The following is an 18,572-nucleotide window of genomic DNA, read 5'->3' as shown; positions in this document are numbered from 1 at the left end:
CCTGTATCTCATCACCTCAGTCTCATACTATAAAACATCTGATCATCTCAGCTGATCTTCCAGAGCCTCATCACGTCATGGCTGATCTTCTGGAGTCTCGTCACGGCTGATCTTCCAGAGCCCACTACAGTCCAAGAGTCCACTACAGTTGCCCCTAAGATGTGACCTTGTTTCCAGAACCTCATCGTCACGTCAGGTCTCTGCTGATCTTCCAGAGCCTCGTCACTTCACAGCTGATCTTCCAGAGTCTCCACACATCTTAGCTGATCTTCCAGAGTCTCCACACATCTCAGCTGATCTTCCAGAGTCTCCACACATCTCAGCTGATCTTCCAGAACCTTGTCACTTCACAGCTGATCTTCCAGTCTCGTCACATCTCAGCTGATCTTCCAGAGCCTCATTGTGTATTGTATGGTCTTAGAGAGTCTTGTCGTGTATTGTCTGATCTTCCAGAGTCTCGTCACGTCTCAGCTGATCTTCCAGAACCTCGTCACTTCACAGCTGATCTTCCAGAGTCTTGTCCTGTCTCAACTGATCTTCCAGAGCCTCATCACGTCTCAGCTGATCTTCCAGAGTCTCGTCACATCTCAGCTGATCTTCCAGAGCCTCGTCACTTCAGAGCTGATCTTCCAGAGTCTTGTCCTGTCTCAACTGATCTTCCAGAGTCTCGTCACGTCTCAGCTGATCTTATATTGTATTGTCTTTTCACTTCTGATCTTATACAGAGTCTCATCACGTCTCAGCTGATCTTCCAGAGTCTCGTCGTCACGTCTCAGCTGATCTTCCAGAGCCTCGTCATCTCATCTCAGCTGATCTTCCAAAGTCTCTTTGTCATGTCTCAGCTGATCTTCCAGAGTCTCCACACGTCTCAGCTGATCTTCCAGACTCTCGTCACGTCTCAGCTGATCTTCCAGAGTCTCGTCACGTCTCAGCTGATCTTCCAGAGACTCGTCACGTCTCGGCTGATCTTCCAGAGTCTCGTCACGTCTCAGCTGATATTCCAGAGTCTCGTCACGTCTCAGCTGATCTTCCGGTCTCGTCACGTCTCAGCTGATCTTCCGGTCTCGTCATCACGTCTCAGCTGATCTTCCAAAGTCTCTTCGTCACGTCTCAGCTGATCTTCCAGAGCCTCATCACGTCTCAGCTGATCTTCCAGAGCCTCATCACGTCTCAGCTGATCTTCCAGAGTCTCGTCACGTCTCAGCTGATCTTCCAGAGTCTCCACACATCTTAGCTGATCTTCCAGAGTCTCCACACATCTCAGCTGATCTTCCAGAACCTTGTCACTTCACAGCTGATATTCCAGTCTCATCACATCTCAGCTGATCTTCCAGTCTCGTCACGTCTCAGCTGATCTTCCAGAGTCTCGTCACTCAGCTGATCTTCCAGTCTCGTCAGTCTCATCTGATCTTCCAGTCTCGTCACGTCTCAGCTGATCTTCCAGAGTCTCATCACGTCTCAACTGATCTTCCAGTCTCGTCACGTCTCAACTGATCTTCCAGAGTCTCGTCACGTCTCAGCTGATCTTCCAGAGACTCGTCACGCTGATCTTCCAGAGTCTCGTCTTCTCAGCTGATATTCCAGAGTCTCGTCACGTCTCAGCTGATCTTCCGGTCTCGTCACGTCTCAGCTGATCTTCCGGTCTCGTCATCACGTCTCAGCTGATCTTCCAAAGTCTCTTCGTCAGTCTCAGCTGATCTTCCAGAGCCTGTCTGCCAAGACAGGGCCTCTTCATGTTATGCTGGCCACTCAAGAGTTGTCTGCCAATCTCGTCACGTCTCAGCTGATCTTCCAGAGTCTCCACACATCTTAGCTGATCTTCCAGAGTCTCCACACATCTCAGCTGATCTTCCAGAACCTTGTCACTTCACAGCTGATATTCCAGTCTCATCACATCTCAGCTGATCTTCCAGTCTCGTCACGTCTCAGCTGATCTTCCAGAGTCTCGTCACGTCTCAGCTGATCTTCCAGTCTCGTCACGTCTCATCTGATCTTCCAGTCTCGTCACGTCTCAGCTGATCTTCCAGAGTCTCGTCACGTCTCAGCTGATCTTCCAGAGTCTCATCACGTCTCAACTGATCTTCCAGTCTCGTCACGTCTCAGCTGATCTTCCAGTCTCATCAAGTCTAGGGTGTTATCTTGTATTATCTTTTCGTCTAGGGTGTTGTTATGTTTTATCTTATCTTCTAGGGTGTTGTTACGTATTATCTTATCTTTTAGAGTCTTATCCCATTCTAGTTTGTCCTCAACTGATCTTCCAGAGTCTCGTCACGTCTGAGCTGATCTTCCAGAGTCTTATCACGTCTCAACTGATCGTCCAGATCTTCCAGAGTCTCGTGATGTTTGAGTTTATTTTCGTGTGTGTTGTTATTCCAGAGCCTCGTCACGTCTCAGCTGATCTTCCAGTCTCGTCACGTCTCAGCTGATCTTCCAGAGTCTCCACACATCTCAGCTGATCTTCCAGAACCTTGTCACTTCACAGCTGATCTTCCAGTCTCGTCACGTCTCAGCTGATCTTCCAGAGTCTCGTCACATCTCAGCTGATCTTCCAAAGTCTCTTTGTCATGTCTCAGCTGGTCTTCCAGAGCCTCATCACGTCTCATCTGCCATCCCAGAGCCACATCTTGTCACAGTTATGGCACCACAACCCTCCACAGTCCTGTCAATAGAACCTGTTGTTAAGAGTCAGAGACTGGTAATCAGTATGAAGGACCCACTGCTGGTGTCGGTACGAACTGCTGGCATTCAGACTCTATGCTTTCAAGCTTGCTGGCCACTACTCGCCCCAGAGAGGGCTTCTGTTCCCAAGTTGAGCCCAGAGATGATTCTAGCCCCTGAACACAGCCCAATGTCTGTTTCCACCCCTGATCTCAGTCGTGTGTCTGCCTCAGGCTCTGAACAAAGCTCAGTGTTCTCTCCAGTCCCTGACAGTAGTCTAGTGATGACTTCAGCTCCTGAGCAGAGTACAAAGATGGCTTTAGTCCCTGAGCCCACTCCAGTCCAAGAGTCCACTACAGTTGCCCCTAAGATGTGACCTTGTTTCCTTTGATTATTTGCTGCCTGCCCTGACCCTTGCCTGTTTCTTGGATTTCTCTTTTGTCTTGTTTTGGATGTTGTTGTTTGCTGGTGATCCTACCTGTATGACTACGCTCTTTTAATAATGCTGCATTTGGATCTCCAACTCCGTTGTCACCACTCAGCATTACAGTTCACTGTTATAGATAACATTTAAAAAATATAATTTTACAAATATTTTTGAAAGAGGAACATAAAGTGTCTTTTATCCAAGCAACTTTACATTCCAATACATACAAGCTTTAGATTTTTAGATCTATTATATCCAGTGCTGAACACTAAAAAACACATATGTATAAACTGATAACAGATCAGTAGTATGTGTTCACTGACTTGCTCTGTTTGCCAAAGAAGAAAAAATATGGTACACAAACCGCTCCGGCTCTCAGCATGAGTTCACTGAGTTAATGGAAATGAAGGAATGCAGATGGATATGAAACAAATTGGACCACAAGCTACAAACGAAGCCGCAGACTTTCACAAGCTGTGTTTATGAGCACAAACGGGTGAGAATCTGTTGAAATCATCTGTAAAACGGACGGATAAACATGAACAGATGCAGGTCTAAAAAATGTACATGTTCAGCTTCACCTGTGAAATCATACCAGCACTTAGACTTCAAACCTGCGAGAAAACTATTTCTAAATCCATACACTCAGTATCTATGAAACAGGTGGACAGTTTACTAGTTTTAGCCAGATTCAAAAAGTTAAATAATAAAAATGGAATGCTAGGAAATATTAACAATGTCATAATGGAAAATCCGAACTATCAAACTCTCTCACATGCTGTATCTTCACTGATCAGTAGAAGGCTCTATAACATCTACATTCAGTCAGTTTAGCTCCTTAGTGAAAGTGAACAAACACATCTTTACATGCACAGACTGGTGCACTGGAGGATCTATCAGTCTTGTGAAGTCGAGCACAGGTGGATTGTGGGTAAACCCAAATGTTGTGCCAATCATGTGTGTTTATGTTTTTGTGTATGCCTCAAAAACGGGAAGTGAAAGAGATGATATGACCATAATCATATGCTGATGGTTAGTCACAATCATTCCTGAACTCTGTAACATAAAAGAGTTAGACTAAAAGAATGTTATTCACTATAATAAAATAAAATAAAATAAAACAAAACAAAATATAAAAGACAAATAAAATGCATAAATAAATAAATGTTGCAAAAAAAAAGAAAAAAGAAAATGTGGAGCAATAATAACAGTGAGAGGACATTCAGTGTTTTTTTCCCCACCTGCCCACAAACTGGTACTTTACCATAATTTCTTCAAATATTTTCAGGTCATCAGTGTTTTATGACCTCATTTATAGGTTCAGGTTCACATCAGCTCTGGATGAAAGAGGAAAAACACTGTCAAATACTTAGTGCACTTCATAAAACATCTACACATAATGAGACTAACTGTCTGATTTACTCTACTAATCAAATAAGCGATGGAAAAACCTGGTAAGACTCTCCAGAAGAACAAACAGATTTTCTTTAGCAGAATTTTATAATGTTTTTTTTTTTTTTAAGTTTATTATTATAATTATTATTATAAATTTTTATATGGCTGATTTCATACCTGTATTTGCTCCTCCCTTCATCTGCCGCTCACGTCTCCTCTGATCCAATGAGCTTTGATCAGGCCTGCGGAGACTCCGCCCCCACAGACAGGAGTCGGATGATTGACAGATCAGAGGGCTGGATGTGAGAGGTAACATGAGTTCATTAATCATCATTACACAGCAGCAGCAGCAGCTCTTCAAAGAAAACACACAGAACACGTCTCATTACAGACACTCTTTCACACTGCCTTTTTACTGCGTTTACTGAAACACAGGTGTTGGAACAACAGTTTTAACAAATCAGAACCAGAATCTGTTGAGTTAAAAGACAAAAAACTCTTGATGAAACAAAACCTCAAAAACCACAACTAATGCAGCTGTCAATTAAAACCAGAGGAATAATATTCTCATGCAGTTTCCATAATGTGGATAAAAAAAGCTGATGAGATGAAATTTTGACTGGTGTTTTATGTAACTTATGGTTCTTTTACATCTTTAATCATGTTATTAATTATGCAAAACAGCACATGACTAATAGCATTAGTACTAGTGATGGTTAACAAACAGCTCAAATTATCTGTATATAAATTATAAAGGCAATTTTAATGAGGTCAAGTATTATAGACGAGGAATATCCCTTTATAAATTCCCAAACTAAACATCCCAGGTCACAAAAACACCTGAAATCTCTCTTACGTTCAGTTGATGATGTGACTTACAGGCGGACAGTGAATTTCTGCTTCTGTCCATCACAGCTGATGATGTTTGTGTGTGATATTCAAACATTTACAAATCTTACAGACCCTACATTTTTGAACGGTAGTGTATGTAAATTTTTCAAATGACATATTTAAGTATAAGTTTTGTTTTGATGTGAATATGAGATATTCCCAGGGGATATTTAGCTTTAACCTGTGTGTTTTCCTTTCATTGTGTAATTAACCACAGACACATGACTGATGCTATAATAATAATAATAATATTAAACTAAAAAAGCACCTTAGTGGCTCCAGTTTTGACGTCACGATGACTCCAGCATCTCAGCTGCTTCTGTTTATTTGGTTTATTGTGAGTGTGATGACTGTCAGAACTAGGGCTGTCAAAATGGCTAAAAAACTGAATTTGCATTTTGTACTTAAATGATCAATATTCAAATTATATTCGGTAAGAAAAAAAAAAAAAAAGCTTTTGTCTTCTCTCCACAAGAGAACGCATCGAGCAAAATATTACTAATGCACGTTTCTTAAAAACAACAAAATAACAGGACTATCTTTGAAAAAAAAATGTTTAAATAATGTTTTAAATATATATGTTTATAAAAGTTGCTTTATATATAGTTAAACAATTAGAAACAAAGCGGCATTATGCATGTGTGTATTATGTATAGTTTAAATACAAAGGACTTAAAACAAATCACAAAGAGTACTTTCTTCATTTCAAAACATGAGATGCAGTGGGATGGGAGAAAAACAGCCATAAAGTCTACTTTCTTTATTTTAATTCGTGAGTTGCTTTGTGATGGTGGGGAATGAGTGAAACGGTGATAGACGTCCCTCTAGAAAATGTGATAAATATGCGTTCTGTGTGAACGGCTTGGTCTCAGTTTTGACGTAAACATTGATCAATCTCCGCATTGATTTTCTCTTTTTCCACAATATTTTGAATGAACAACGCAGCAGCGCTGCATCTAGTGGCTTCAACCGGAAAAGCATTAAACAAAAGCATTAAAATGCAACGACACTTACATCGTCATTGTATCTCGTGTGCCACTGATAAGACTGCCTCCTTAACACACACCTAAAATACGAATGCAACGATTTTTATTTTAAATCTGACAAATATTCGAAATTCGATTTTTTTGATAGCCCTAGTCAGAACACACTGCTGTAACTCGTGTGACCTCTTGACCTCTGAATGTCAGGCGGATCTGATCCATGTGAGTCGAGCAGCGGCCGCATCAATACATGAACTGATGAAGAACGAGTGAGTCTCTGATGAGAAACAGAGATTAAACCACGGGGAGGAAGGCAGGAGATCACAGACAGTGACTGTAAAGTCAATTTACCCACACAAGAAACAGAGTGCTTCATATACTCATATTTTTATAAATATCAGACAAGCAAGAGATCTTTGTAGGTAAACAGGTGAATTAGTGTTTTTTTTTTTTGATCCGTTATTTTAAATGAGTCAAAGAAACACATACATGCATTTGCATAGGATTAATCAATGAATTACACTTTAAACCAAAAAACAAGATAAATAAATGTTCATCATCATCTGAAAAGGACATTTTGGTTCCACATCAGTACAGTTATATTATTAAATATTATTGACCCAATGCACAAAGAAAAAAAAAATCCTGAGAAAAACATTTCTGCTGCATAATAAAGCCATTCTGCTGCATGGAATTGCATTAAAATACAGTCTGTGGGTTTCGTTTACACTTCAGCGAGTATTTGGGGTTTAAAAATAGCTGGATTTGCAAAACCCAGTGGATTCTGAAGTTCATAATCCTTCCTAACCACATCATTACCATTTGGTTGCATCTTTGCTTCCTAGATGTGATTTTGCATTCGCTCTGAGTCTCACATTTCAACATTACAGCTCCAGACCAGATCAACAGGTGAAACTAACACTAAAACACTGACATAGGTTGGTTTGGTTTAGCTTACAGGAGTCCTGGTCAGTGTGGCTCGTCTTTCAAACCTTCACCTTCATTTGAGGTATTAAATAACGTCAGAAATAAAGATGAAGCAAACATTAAAAAGCACAAGCAGCACAATGACGTCATGCGAGTCAGATTTGCACTTTGAATGATAACATTAATATCACTACAATCATAACAATTATAGTTGCACTAAACAACGCTTAGTGTTATTTTAGATAATATCATTAGTGCTGTCAAACGATAAATCGCGATTAATCACATCCAAAATAAAAGTATTTGTTTGTATTTTTTTATATGTGTGTGTATTTTTTTTATTTATTTTTTATGTATTTTTTATTAATAATTATTAATGTTTTTTTTTTTTACATATAAATATTATATTACATATAAATATATTTAATATAAAAAAAATTTTCTTAAATATATACATGCATGTGTGTATTTATATATACATTATAAATATACACAGTGCACACACATATATTATGTAAACAAATACTTTTATTTCGGATGCGATTAATCACAATTAATAATTTACAGCACTGAATATTATATTATGTATCATCTTTTTGTATTGCTTTATTTTACTTTTTTTTTTTAATAATTTTTATTATTATTTTAAGCTTTTTTTTTAAATTAACTTTAATTTATTTTCATTCCTGTTTTAGTAACATTTTTAATTTTAAGTTTTGGTTTCCCATCCTATATTTTTTTATTTTATTTTAATGTATTTGTATTTATTTTAGATAAGCTATTCCTAAATGTAATATGTAGAGATTTACATTTCCTGTGATGCTGCCTTGCAACGATTTGTATCGTGAAAAGAGCTATACAAATAAACATGAAATAAATTGAAGTGCTATGAAAATAAATGTGAACTGAATTGAATTTATTTCAATTACCAAAAACTTGTTTCAGTTCACAGCAGCAACACTGATCAGTTCACTAGTGCAAAAGCAACATCTGATGTTTTTGTTAATGAGCCATAAACACACCCTGCAATGATGCCGTAACATTAGAGATATTTGCAAACAAATTCAACACAAACTTTCCTTAGGTCTCCTCAAAACAGGTTCCACAGTTCCATCCAAAAATCCATGAAGTAATGAGAAGCATAGCAGTGAGCGATCTGATTGGTTCAGGGGCATGTCAATCAAGCTTTGCCAGCCTATCAGGAGTTTAGTTGGAGTTCGTGCCAGCAAGCCGTCTCCACCTGCGGCCTGCTGCACATCTTGCCCCAGTGTTGCCTTCCCGCCTCAGAGCCTCCGTAGCCAATCAGAACACGACCCAGAATGCAACTCTTCGTGTACAGCCGTCCCTGTCGATCAAAGACAGAGTGATGTCATTACTGCAAAATATGAAGACACATCAAAGCGTGAGTCTGAGATGTGTGATATATGTTACCATAGACCACAAAACCAGTCATAAGGGTCAATTTTTGTTTTAAATTAAGATTTATACATTATCTGAAAGCTGAATAAATAATCTCTCCATTGATGTATGGTTTGTTAGGAGGACAATATTTGTCTGAGATACAACTATTTGAAAATCTGGAATCTGAGGGTGCAAAAAAATCTAAATATTGAGAAAATCATCTTTAAAGTTGTTCAAATGAAGTTCTTAGCAATGCATATTACTAATCAAAAATTAAGTTTTGATATATTTATGGTAGGAAATTTACAAAATATCTTCATGGAACATGATCTTTACTTAATATCCTAATGATTTTTGTCATAAAAGAAAAATGGATAATTGTGACCCATACAGTGTATTGTTGTTTATTGCTACAAATATACTGTACCTGTGCTACTTATGACTGCTTTTTTTGTCTGAATCGTTAAACTCTTCTGACCTGCATCACGATGATCTCCAGGAGCAGGGGTAGTTTGCTAATGTCACCAGACGGCAGATCCAACAGAAAGGGTGCGTTCCAAACCGCGTTCGCTCCACTGGCGCCCTTCGTCTCCTTAGTGCTGATGACTTCACCGTCCTGACGCAGATTGATGATGACATAGTGATCTACAGAACAGAGACCATTCTGAATTCCAATGTAACTAGTAAAGACCATTACTTTTTTAAATTAACTATCACCCCCCCCCCCATCATTTTTTAAAATAGGCCTGAAAGTGCACTATCCAAACTTAAATTATAGCAATTCTGTTGGTCTCTTTATAAAGAAGAAAATCAGCAGATTGTTAAAAAATAAAGTATCAAAAAGTTATAAAAGTTTAAATTTACTGTACAGAAGATGCACTATACTTATTTTATTTTATATATAATAAATATTTTACATAACAGGTTTTACTCTAAAGCTGGTATAAAATTGAAGCCTTATGTCCAAATAAGTTATGTTCCAAATTTGAAGTTGATATGAAATAAATTGAGGTTCCTATAAGATTATATTTAGGGTGTTATACCACAAACAGCCACAGGGTGCCATCCAAACTACATTGACATTTTTTATGCGGTTTTCTGTCACAAATGTCTAGATTTCTGTCAATATTACTCAAAAATAACCACCAAATATGGAATCATGAGACTCAAATAATGACTACATTAGGTTATATGTTTTTTTTATAGATTGTTGATAGTTGGTAAATAAGTAGTTGTTGTAGTTTTTTTTTTTTATTTAGTAATGCAAGTTTCTTTATTTTCCCATGTATTGACTGCCAGCTCTCGTGTTGCCATGATAAAAAAAATCGGGAGTAAGTGCAGAATTGTTGTATGCACTGTGTGAACATAATGTTACTGTAGGTCTATTGTAGAGCTGCGTTCTCTACTGTACAGATGTTAATTTACATTTCCTTCAGCCTGAGGCGTATTCATTTAACTTTTGGTTTGAAAGGGCTTTTACGTTTTCCAAAAATATAACTTTTTTACATTAAAAACAGACAAGCAATCTCAGGCCAGGTGTGAAAAAGTAACACGAAAGTATTGTAATATACGGTGACGCATTGCTGCCACACACATATTATTTTTTCCACTCAATTATGTCATAATAACAAGATGCCCCTTTATAGAACATATTATATATTATCACCAGTGTTGGGGAAAGTTACTTTTAAAAGTAATGCATTACAATATTGCCTTAAACAAAAAAAAGTTACTAATTACGTTAGTTACTTTTTAATGAAAGTAATGCGTTACATTACTTTTGAGTTACTTTTTAAATATAGGCAGGGCTTGCTTGTTTGTTTTTAATATAAAAAGTTCTTCTGTTACAAATGTAAAAGCCCTTTCACAACAAAATAAATACTGAATGTGTTTTTGTGAAGGTGAGATGAGTAAATATACATGTTTATATTTCATCTAGAAGTACAGTAATATCATGTTCACACACAATGTCTCTGCACTTATTTTTGTTTTGTTTAGATGTGTAAATATGAGTGTTTTTATTTAATATATGGGAAACAAAGTAACTGGCATTACTTATTTGAAAAAGTAACTATAATACAAGATTTTTCCTTCTAAATTAAAAAGTAATGCATTACGTAACTAGTTACTTTAAAAAGTAATCTGATTACGTAACTAGCGTTATTTGTAATGCATTACCCCCAACACTGATTATCAACGATATACGCGTCACTGTAGTAACACACTTTCCATAAAAAGTAACTAAGTAACACAATCAATTACTACTTTTTTAGGGGGTAACACAATATTGTAATGCATTACTTTTAAAAGTCACTTTCCCCAACACCGTGTCTGACACTCAGAACATGAACATTTTACATGTACACAGCAAAGTTGCATTTATTCATCGGATGCTTTTATCCAAAGTGGATAATGCAAGAAACGCAGTGCTTCAGACAGACCTGGGGTGCCAGGCATCCTGGTGAGTTTGGGCAGGTTCTCAGCTTTCCTCACCATCACCTTCATACGATGCGCCAGCGTCTGATACTGCAGCAGAATCAGGATCAGACCCAGGAACCGCACTGCACTGATGTCCCCCGGTGCATCCTGGGAACTCTGACTCTGAACGGACACAGAAGACGAATAGTGAAGAATTATAATTACTACAGGATTTGAACTTCGTCTGGAGATGTGAGGGGTATTTGCCAGGCGTCTAGACACAGATCTTAATTCCAGATCATGAATGTGTGTGTGTGTGTTAATGTTTCTAGCACTTTCCTCCAATAACATTTCCTTTTAATTGCATTACACTCTCAGAGGAAGCACAAACTCACTGTCGCAATACATCTGAACATTTGTATCAAACGCACTGAAGTGTTTTCAGTGTGACTCTGAGCCCATGCAATCAAACCAGCATCTACTGGAATTATACACGCTAGTTACGTAACATCTATTCATTCTGTAGACAAAACTTCAGCAAACCAAATCCTTCAACTGTAGCTCCAAGAGTTTTAAAGCTACGTCCAACAAATCCAGACCATTAATCTCTCTCTCACTCTCTATATATCTCAATATCTATCTATCGATCTCATATCGATGTTGATCTGATTCAAAGAAATGTTTGCTTGCTTTTTAGTCAATGCCACATATGCTTGAATATGAAGACTTTGGAATGCTAGTATATGATTGGAACCTTTATATCGTTAAAAATAATAATTGTATAACAACTGTAATTTAACTAAGTTCAAAAACTAAGACTTATAACCTTTAAACTACCCTTTCAAACTATTGTAGAGTTTCTTGTCAGGCCCCCATTCACAGTTTTTCTAGTTGCACTTCTGCTCTGTGATGCATCTCAGCTGTGTTTCTGATCAGCGCTGGCTCGCGTCCATCTCTGCAGGCCACAGCGCTCTGGCTCCGGGCCACAGTAACGCACCACTTGTTGGCACACTAGTCACGCAGCAGTTGTACAATCCCACTTCAACAGCATGATGTAGAGTTTGTGTTCTGATGACAGCAGACAGAAACCTCTCCAGATCTTACACCTGAGAGGTTATTATCAGCGTTCCTGTAGCTCAAACAGCAGAGCGTGACTATCCATCACGGGTTTGATTCCCAGGGAATGCATGAGCTGGTAAAATGCACATCTTTAATGCAATGTAAGTTGTTTTGGATCACAGTGTCTTCCGTTGCAGTGCTGTACTCTGCTGTCACTGTGGCTGTCAATGTTAACTCCTCTCGACTCACCTCACAGCAAACTGCAGCATTTGCTGGATTCAGCAGCAGTAATCAAATACAAACTATGAGGTCAAATATCACTTTTGGTTGTTCTTAACCAGTTGAGTCATACTGAAATACAATCAGAACATTTAGATATATAGCTATGTGAAAGAGGATTTTGGACCAATGACGTGATTGATGTGGGACAGCAACACTTTTGCACAGTTTGCAGACTTGATGCATCAACACTATAGCTGCCAAAAGTCAGTCAGTTTGCAGAACTTGGGCAGTCAGAGTTGATGGATTTTGCAGAAAATCACACAGTGTATGATGGGCACAGACTCCGTTTATTTATTTTTTTGCTTCAGAATGATTGCAGTAAGTCATAGGATCCGAGCATTTTTTTTTTTGCGATGAGGTGTACATTTCTTGTGTTCTTGCAATGACTTGACAAGTCATTTACTGTGTATATAATATAAATGTGAATTTGCAAGTTTATATCTCGCAATTCTGACTTTTTTTTCTAGCAGTTCTGACTTTTTTCTCAGAATTGAGATACAGTATAAACTCACAATTCTGAAGAAAAAGTCTGACTTTATATAACACAGTTGCGACTTTACATCATGCAATTCTAAGAAAAAATTCAGAATTGCAAATTTATATCATGCAACTCTAAGAAAAAAATCTGAATTGTGAGATAAAGGCGCAAATACCTTTTTTATTTTCTATTCAGTGTTGGAAACGGGCTTCCATAGGAATCAGATTCAAAGTCACTTGCTCTGAGTTTAAGCGACTACAGTCAGCTTGTTCAAACTGTGCATAAGACAAGTAGTGTATTCCAGCCTTCACTCAGTTAGTGTAGATTCCCAGGAGGAAGTTTTTAAGGAGCTTCACAAACTGAAATGTTTTCTCAGTTTTAATGATTTAGAGGTTGTTATTCATGCATTCATTTCAACCAGGCTGGATAACTTTAACGCATTACTCTGGAATTAACCACTCTTCACTATTGCGTTTACAATTGGTACAGAATGCTGATACTCGCTTTTAGCTTAGGTTGAATGTTTACCTGTTAAATTGAGGGAGAAAATTACCCTGTGTTAGCTTCACTTCACTGGTTACCTGTTAAATTCAGAGTTTACATTTCAGATCTTCTCCATTTCTATTCTCTTGTGAGAACGCTTGGATCGTCTTCCCAGAAGTTATCGATTGTCTTGTTTAAAATCCAAAGGGAACAGGGCTTTTTTTAAGTTGAAAAAACTTTTTTGTTTGGTTTGATTTGTTTCTTTTGTTCCATACAATACATTGTATGGGTCAAAATTATACATTTTTCTTTTATGCCAAAAATCATTAGGATATTAAGTAAAGATCATGTTCCATGAAGATATTTAGTAAGTTTGCTACCGTAAACATATCAAAACTTAATTTTTGATTACTAATATGCATCGCTAAGGACTTCATTCACTCTTAAAAATAAAGGTGCTTAAAAGGTTCTTCAAAGCAATGCAACAGAAAAACCATTTTTTAGTTCCACGAAGAACCATTCAGTCAAAGAAGCATCTCTTTCTTACCTTTTTATAATCTGAAAAACGCCACAAAGAACCTTTTGTGAAACAGAAAGGTTCTTCAGATGTTAAAGGTTCTTTATCGACCTATTTAGACAAAAAAGGTTCCACTACGGCATCATGAAGCACTTTTATTTTTAAGAGTGGACAACTTTAAAGATGATTTTCTCAATATTTAGATTTTTTTGCTCCCTCAGATTCCAGATTTTCAAATAGTTGTATCTCAGACAAATATTGTCCTCCTAACAAACCATACATCAATGGAGAGATTATTTATTCAGCTTTCAGATGATTTCATAAAATTGACCCTTATGATTGGCCCAGGGTCACATATACAGTAAATAAACCTGACATTGACTAGATATACGATACATAATCTCCTCCAATACCTTCCTCAGCCTCCTCCTCGCAGGATTGAGCTGCCGATTTAAAGTGACAGTGCAGTCGGGTTCCCAGTGGATTTCAGCACATGGAAGTTCGAGTTCACCCAAAGCCGTCTCCCTCAGACCAGAGAAATCCCTGCTGGACACGGTCAGTCTGAGGGTACAGGACTGGAGCTCCTCTGCTGACCTCACCTGCAGCTGGAAAACCTGCTCCGGAGCCTCCGGAATGAGGCTGTGTCTGCGCTTTGGGCCGCCCAAATCTGGTGCAAGGCAGATCGGAGACAGACAGGCCCTCACCGTAGTCCCACTTAGTTTCCTAGAGCCCCGGTAGAGACCCAGAACGGTGACGGTGAGTTTGGCCTCTGCTGGTGAGAAATGAAGGGTGAAGTGAAGGGAAGGTGTGGCTTTGTGAGAGGCGGAGCCGTAATATCGGCCGCTGTCGGTGTTAAGCTTGCTGCTTTCCGAAAACGATACATTATCACTGCTTTTACGATCAATCACCCGGCGTGACTTCCCACCCAGGCTGAGTTTAGGAATGCTTGGGAGCGAGGAACGACTACGGACAGGTTTAGAGGCTTTGTAGGGAACGGCGGGGGAGCTGAGCCGCCGCAGACTGAAACGAGACTTCACAGGATGAGATGCTAAAGAAAGATCGTCTTCAGACGGCGTCGAGCTGCTGTTAAATGAGGGAGAGTCCAGAACGTCTCCATCCAGCTCTTCATACTGCTGTTTGATTGGCAGGGTGTTGATGGAAGGGGAGGGGCTTATAGTCACCGTCACATGATCTGCAGGTAGAGGGGGTAAGGAAAGCCCCGCCTCTTTGTCATCCAAGGGGCGGGGCTTCTGGTGCCAGCAGCAGACGATGCAGCCAATCACCAGGCAGAAACAGAGAATGGCCAGGCCAACAGCTAATAACATTTGGAGATGCACTAGAGAAACATACCAACAAACACACACAATCAATATAAAGAAAAAATCCATTCTAGCAACACCAACATCATAGGTTAAATTCCCAGGGATTACATGAACTGATAAAAGTGTCCCTGCAGCACAGAAGCAGTCATAAGTCGCTGGGCTATATTTGTAGCAATAGACAACAATACATTGTATGGGTCAAAATTATACATTTCTCTTTTATGCCGAAAATCATTAGGATATTAAGTAAAGATCATGTTCCATGAATTTCCTACTGTATATATATTAAAACTTTTTCTATGCATTGGTTAGAACTTCATTTGGACTACTTTAACGGCAATTTTTTTCAATATTTAGATTTTTTGCACCCGCAGATTCCAGATTTTCAAATAGTTGCATCTCAGCCAAATATTGTCCTCCTAACAAACCATACATCAATGGAGAGTTTATTTATTAAGATGATGTATAAGTATCAATTAATTGACCCTTCTGACTGGTTTTGTGGTCAGTTACATGTAACTAGCTACTCCCCAGCACTGTTTATAACAGCATGGTACGTGTCTGAATATACTGCAGTATGATTTCATAAAACTCGTCAGTAATTTTAATGATTTATAGCGGTTTGGTCGTGCCCTCCACCAACAATGTGATAAATTCTGCTGTAGTGCACCAAGAAATCTCACAGTGAAAACTGTTAACTGAGGGTTGTTTACTGCACTTGTTTCTGTCCGAATGCAACTCATCATTCCTGATCACATTAAGGCTCAGAGGAAATGGCCCTGGGTTCTAATCAGCGACATAGGCATCATCAGTGATCGGAAGCAGAGCCGAGCTGATGTTAAACCACAGATGTCATGACCTTTATGCATATAACTCAATTAATCTAATCAATAACAGTCAACTGTGAAGTCACGTGCCAGCTGTGGTTGACTTTCTATGTGCATATATGTGAACATAAAATCTATTTGATTTTAAACACCTTTAAATAACTGCTTTAAGGTGCTGCTTTTGTCTTAGTATACTGCAGTATGGTATTGCATAGTATAAAAACCCATGCATGACATAGCCTGTCTTCCTCATATGATTATCAATAATTAATGCTTTAAGGTGCTGCTTTTGTCTTGGTGTATGGTATTGCATAGTATAAAAACTCATGCATGACATAGCCTTTCTTCCACATGATTATCAAAGAACCAAACAAGAATTGCATGCAAAACAATCAATAGATGCACAAAAACAGACAGGTATTTTTCTTACCTTCAAGATCCATCTGCATATTCCCAGAGACAAGCTCCTCAAACCAGCAGCTAAATCTGACTAACTAGTGCTGTCTGATCCGCAGTCATGCTCACACACTAAACTCACGAGTCCCTGCGCGTTCACAAACAAGATCCGACGCGAACGCGCGCCATGCACGCGCACCGCAGCGGAGACATCAATTCGGTTCACCGCTCATGCGTTAAGGCACGAGACGATTCGAATTAGTGAAGCAATGCACTCAAAACCGGCGAGATTATAAATAGAAGAGTCAGATTTATGTTATTTCCACATGATAAATCTCTCAAAGTGCGAATAGCTAAAAAAATAAATAAAATAAAAATAAAAATGCAGGATTTCAGCAGAAACAAGTGCACCCTGTAGAAACTAACATCTAAAATCTGATTAAAAAGGGTTTACTTGCCTTCTCTGGTTTAAGCTGATCATACTGAGAGACCTGCATTTTTTTTTAGCAGGATATTTATCATAAATCTCAGTTTGGGGGCACGTTGTCACATTTCCATTGGGACAGTTGCATTTACATGTTTGCATTTACCAGACAGTTTTATCTAAAGGGACAAAATAGCCTACATTATTTATTTGCCAAGTAAAATGTGATATAATTAATCCTTTTAAAATTTAACATTATTTTCCTGTTTAAATTATTGCTAAAATACATCAAAGAGCAGGAAATAGATACACTTTGTATACAAATAAATAGCATGCATGCCCCACTATTATTATTTTATAATTTTTTCAGGGCAAATAATGGTAGAAACTGTAAAAATAGCTCTGTGTTGAGGGTCAAGCAGAAACATTTAAACTGTTCAAACAACCATCTCTGTTAACTGTCCTCTGAGACATGAGTTTATGGACACAGAAGTATAAATACAGCAGGTTGATCACAGTATAGCACACTTTCACAGATTTCTGGTAAGTCTGCACATAAAATTCCTGCTGAATACAACATTAATTTCCAAATGGGTCATAAAAAGTCTGATCTCACCCAAACTGAGGGCTCAGATCTCTGCCAGCAAAGCATTAAAGGCAACAAAACGCTGCATTTGCAACTCAATATTTACTTCTATAAATGTGATGCGTTTCTGAAATCCAGTCAGGAAAAACTATAATTTATCCAACCTGGAACTAACATCAGTTTTGATTTCATAATGACTTTAAACATCTTGGTTATAATGCACAAATGATGCAATACCATCTAAAAAGAAGACCTGGCATTAGATAAGATAAATATTTTTGTTTTTCACGTGAATTCATTTTAATTAATTTTCAGTGCATATTTTTTTTTTCCTATGTCATAATTTGTTCCCTGTTAGTTTGTAGTATAATCTAATTAATAAAAGCCTGTTATCATCATGATTCAGGAAGTGACATTATCTTAAATCCATTCAATCTTGTTTAATGAAATTACAGAAATCTTGATAATTTCAACATATCAAAAGAATAAAGTTATAAAAATAAAGTAAAAGCGACACTGTTGTGTATATACACTGACTGGCTGTATGAGCGTCCTGTACATTCTCTTGTGTCCTTGTATAAACAATTAAGTTATAATTAATAAAGATGAGTGTCTGAGCTTGACCAGAGCAGATTTCAGAAATTCTATTATAAGCTCTTATCGAATTACTTCCTTAATTCACAACACAACATATTCATTTTTAAAAGTTAGTGAGTTGAAAAGGCTCTACAGAAGAGGAATGACAGTGAGATCTGGAAAGTTTTGGGATGGTTAATCCGAGTCGTTTGTGACCAATCATAAATAATAAAAGCTCATAGCGCTCTCTCTTTCTCTGCAAGCTCGTTATATTAATTCTGCAGCTGAAGGATGAGTCTGTGTGGCAGTGGTTTCAATGCAGTGCTGTCCTGCTGAGATTTTGAGCAAAAGCACACAAATATTTATTTGGAAACATGCCATATAGATTTCTAATTTGCATGATTTAAAGCCATTAGTATGAGCTACTGCAGACCAGGGGTCTCTAATGATGGCTCTATTTACACAACTCTTCAAATATCAATAGGTTATCACTTTTCACAGAACAGAAGAATGCAGTGCATT

The 18,572-nt window shown here is 38.1% G+C and overlaps 1 protein-coding gene across 1 annotated transcript; it reads right to left on the bottom strand.

The window, feature by feature from the left end:
* Positions 1–7,980: 7,980 nt before the first annotated feature.
* Positions 7,981–16,839, bottom strand: LOC109077589 (synaptotagmin-13-like). Its single transcript, XM_042744563.1, has 5 exons — positions 16,499–16,839; positions 14,333–15,255; positions 11,124–11,283; positions 9,161–9,327; positions 7,981–8,626 (listed from the first exon to the last, which is right to left on the bottom strand). The coding sequence occupies exons 1-5, from the start codon at positions 16,515–16,517 to the stop codon at positions 8,480–8,482; spliced, it is 1,416 nt and encodes a 471-aa protein (XP_042600497.1). The 5' UTR covers positions 16,518–16,839; the 3' UTR covers positions 7,981–8,479.
* Positions 16,840–18,572: the final 1,733 nt, after the last annotated feature.

Source organism: Cyprinus carpio, chromosome B18 (assembly GCF_018340385.1).
Source record: "Cyprinus carpio isolate SPL01 chromosome B18, ASM1834038v1, whole genome shotgun sequence".
Classification (NCBI taxonomy): Eukaryota; Metazoa; Chordata; class Actinopteri; order Cypriniformes; family Cyprinidae; genus Cyprinus; species Cyprinus carpio.
The sequence above is the reverse complement of the archived record's forward strand: the minus strand, read 5'-3'. Positions and strand labels throughout refer to the sequence as shown.

Bases quoted from the DNA above. Each gene is read 5' to 3' on its own strand.
- LOC109077589 (XM_042744563.1), bottom strand. The intron at 11,284-14,332 runs GTATTGGAGGAG...GTGTCCGTTCAG, and splicing joins CGAGGAGGAGGCTGAGGAAG to AGTCAGAGTTCCCAGGATGC. The intron at 8,627-9,160 runs GTCAGAAGAGTT...TTTGATCGACAG, and splicing joins TGGAGATCATCGTGATGCAG to GGACGGCTGTACACGAAGAG.